General features: G+C 36.7%; 1 protein-coding gene across 2 annotated transcripts in view; it reads right to left on the bottom strand.

The window, feature by feature from the left end:
- Positions 1–2,234, bottom strand: part of LOC138958128 (epidermal growth factor receptor-like) — an 11,528-nt gene extending 9,294 nt beyond the window's left edge. For both annotated transcript variants that reach the window (XM_070329192.1, XM_070329193.1), the window contains exon 1: positions 2,075–2,234. In XM_070329192.1, coding sequence (XP_070185293.1) covers positions 2,075–2,171 — 97 coding nt within the window. In that variant the 5' untranslated portion in view covers positions 2,172–2,234. The remainder of the gene's footprint in view (positions 1–2,074) is intronic.
- Positions 2,235–4,206: the final 1,972 nt, after the last annotated feature.

Below are 4,206 nucleotides of genomic sequence, written 5' to 3'. Positions count from 1 at the left end.
AGGCGAGAGTTGTTCGGAACCAGTCTAATCTTAATATTCAAAAACTTTTTTATATATTTTTTATTACTCAAGGAGAAAGATTTGAGGCCAGCGTGGGGTAAGGCCATATCCCTCCACTTCGATACATTCCAAACGTCCATTTGCACAGAAAGCATACAGGCTGTGGATTTGATATATTGTGACCAGGTAGAAGGATATATATAGCCTTCTATCTATATCTATATACGGCTTGTGTGTGTGTGTGTGTGTCTGTCTGTCATTTCGCGATGCACGGCCAAAGTTCTCGATGGATCTGCTTCAAATTTGGTGGGCATATTCAGGTAGACCCCGGACACAATCTGGTCGATGAAAATTTTCAACACGTGCTCTAAGCGCGGCGCGGTGAACCGATTTTGGCTTTTCTGTAGATCCATTCCCAGTAACTCTTCCTTATCTTCTCCAGTGTTTTGCGCGTTTATCTCCCTTCCTTCGTGTGGCGTCAATCCCGTACGGTATTTGCAAGAATTTCGCGATTCACCCGGCGAAGCGGGTATTCCTCTAGTATCATATATAGACCTAAAAGCCGGTCCAGATCTGAGAAGGTGAACCGACTCATTTACTGACACGGGAAAGATGCCTTTTAAGTCAAAGGCTGGATCAAAAAGAAGAGTTCACTTTCTAAAGTCCTCAACTTTTGTCCGTGTTAGCCTCAACGTCAATAATTATGTTCCGTTACGAATCGATAATGGTAAGTTTTAAATGCGGAATACATGATCGATGTGGGTTTACTACAACGTATCTTTGCACACCTATATAATACAGCACAATGCAGTTTACAATCTTTGGTCATTTAAGTTTCTTTGCAACCGCAATTGCACACATATGAAATACAGCAAAATATAGGATACGATCCTTGGTAATTTATGTTTCTTTGCAACTGCAATTGCACACATTTACAACACAGCAAAATATAGTATACAATCCTTGGTAATTTATGTTTCTTTGCAACTGCAATTGCACACATATGAAATACAGCAAAATATAGTATGCAATCCTTGGTAATTTATGTTTCTTTGCAACTGCAATTGCACACATATACAATACAGCAAAATATAGTATACAATCCTTGGTAATTTATGTTTCTTTGCAACTGCAATTGCACACATATACAATACAACAAAATATAGTATACACTCCTTGGTAATTTAAGTTTCTTTGCAACTGCAATTGCACACATATACAATACAGCAAAATATAGTATACAATCCTTGGTAATTTACGTTTCTTTGCAACTGCAATTGCAAACATATGAAATACAGCAAAATATAGGATACAATCTTTGGTCATTTAAGTTTCTTTGCAACCGCAATTGCACACATATGAAATACAGCAAAATATAGGATACGATCCTTGGTAATTTATGTTTCTTTGCAACTGCAATTGCACACATTTACAACACAGCAAAATATAGTATACAATCCTTGGTAATTTATGTTTCTTTGCAACTGCAATTGCACACATATACAATACAACAAAATATAGTATACACTCCTTGGTAATTTAAGTTTCTTTGCAACTGCAATTGCACACATATACAATACAACAAAATATAGTATACACTCCTTGGTAATTTAAGTTTCTTTGCAACTGCAATTGCACACATATACAATACAGCAAAATATAGTATACAATCCTTGGTAATTTAAGTTTCTTTACATCTACAATTATACACCATAAGCTGCTGTGTCCTCTGCACTCAGTTTTCACGAAACCGTAAAAAAACCAAATACCAGTACAGTATAAAAGAGAACTCCAATCAAACTATTCTGGTTGCATTCCTTGAGTTATCTGCATATCTTTGATAATTATTCGAAAATGTTTGTTGGTTTTAGAATGTAAATCGACAAAAATATCGTGGCCAGAAATCATATGTTGTATACATGTACCATAGAATCAGTACTAAAAGCTTATAGCGTGTTGTCTTTTTATTTTCGTAAGAAATGACTGAATAAAACATTGTTCCAACCAAAATTGTTTTGCTTTTAAGTAAAACTTAAGAGGAACAATGTAACTCATCTGAAAAATGTACACTTACCTTTCTCCTCATCTTGAAACAGAGTTGGTATAAGATCACAATTAACAAGAAGTACTGTAGCGAAAACAATTACAAACAGAGCCGAGAAATGAACCATTGTGTTTGTCGTATGTCCAAGAAGAAAGAGTGAAGTTCTGAACGGTTGGTCTCCTCACATTTGTCATCACTTCTCTCTTGTTTCATCATTCTTAAAGGAGCTGTATAAAACAAGTTTTGTGATTCGGAAAAGAAGCATTTTTGTGTGTGTAGATACTTCGTTACTGTAGTTCAGAATGTTTGATTAGATACAACGTTGTTTTGTGTGAAACTTCCCCTGTTGATTAATATAAGAAATTTAATTCAGTTATTCATTAATTCCTTTACTTCCTTCCTTCCTTCCTTCATATATTCACCAACTCATTCATTCATTCAGTCAGTTACCAGACCACCTGAAAGTTATTACTGCACAGCTTGGCCGAATAATGACATTTGGGTCATTGTGATGCTATGTGAAAATTGTCCAGGTTTGTGTGATATCGCATCATTCAGAGTATTCGTGCCATCAGCACAAATTGAGGTTAATCTGCTGCTTCCGCTCCACGTGTTTTCACGTTACAAATGCCACATTCGCCATTATCGAATTACCCGACAAAATGACTGCACTGTCCGTTATTGCCATGTCAGTAAAAAAAGGAATGACTGCAGCACAACGACCTCTGGGACACACGAAAGGGTCATCTGTTAAAAACGATCCTCGGTTTAGAGTAACATTCATATAATGGGAATATGGGTTTTAAACGAAAAGATAACAACGATTTATGTGTTAAAAACAGAAAGAGTTCGACACTCTATGTGATAGCATGGTGTTTTGAGCAGCAAACACATACAGATAACAGAAGCAAGACGAGTACAAGGGAAGATGATGATAGGTAATGTTTAACGCCCTCACGGTATAACCAGTAGGGGCATGTTCCCGGGTTTGACCCCGACTTTAGATGGGGGGAAAAAAGGGAAAACAAGTCGCGTTAGGCGAAAATACAACATTTAGTCAAGTAGCTGTCGAACTCACAGAATGAAACTGAACGCAATGCAACGCAGCAAGACCGTATACTCGTAGCATCGTCACTCCACCGCCCGTGGCAAAGGCAGTGCCAGTGGAATTGACAAGAAGAGCGGGGTATTCGTTGCGCTGAGAAGGATAGCACACTTTTCTGTACCTCTCTTCGTTTTAACTTTCTGTACGTGTTTTTAATCCAAACATGTCATATCTATATGTTTTTGGAATCAGGAACCGACAAGGAATAAGATGAAAGTGTTTTTAAATTGATTTCACACAAAAAATTTGATAATAATTTTTATATATTTAATTTTCAGAGCTTGTTTTTAATCCAAATATAACATATGTATATGTTTTTGGAATCAGAAAATGATGGGAAATAAGATGAACGTAAATTTGGATCGTTTTATAAAAAAAATATTTTTTTTACAATTTTCAGATTTTTAATGACCAAAGTCATTAATTATTTTTTAAGCCACCAAGCTGAAATGCAATACCGAAGTCCGGGCTTCGTCGAAGATTACTTGACCAAAATTTCAACCAATTTGGTTGAAAAATGAGAGCGTGACAGTGCCGCCTCAACTTTCACGAAAAGCCGGATATGACGTCATCAAAGACATTTATCAAAAAAATGAAAACAACGTCTGGGGATTTCATACCCAGGAACTCTCATGTCAAATTTCATAAAGATCGGTCCAGTAGTTTAGTCTGAATCGCTCTACACACACACACAGACAGACACACACACACACACACACACACACACACACACGTGGCTGAGGGGGGGATATCTGGACATTTGCTGCAAAGAAATATGTGTTATATCTGGACTTGTTTATTTCTAAAGCTACAGACACGGAGTGCGAGTGTAAACATGTGTTAGACTTTAAGAATACTTTTTGAGATTTAAAAAAAAAACACACTCATTATTGAAAGTTACACACCCAAAAATAGAGATTCTGAAACACGTGTTATATCTGGACATCTGCCACCTAAAAGTGAGTGATAGCCGGACATATGACCGGAAAGCTGTAAATACTATCAACTTTATGAAAATGGCGTTACATATGCGTGGTAGTACAAAAAAGCTACCAGT

The sequence above is a fragment of the Littorina saxatilis genome, linkage group LG2, assembly GCF_037325665.1.
Source record: "Littorina saxatilis isolate snail1 linkage group LG2, US_GU_Lsax_2.0, whole genome shotgun sequence".
Classification (NCBI taxonomy): domain Eukaryota; kingdom Metazoa; phylum Mollusca; class Gastropoda; order Littorinimorpha; family Littorinidae; genus Littorina; species Littorina saxatilis.
This window is presented reverse-complemented; position numbering and strand designations above follow the sequence as displayed.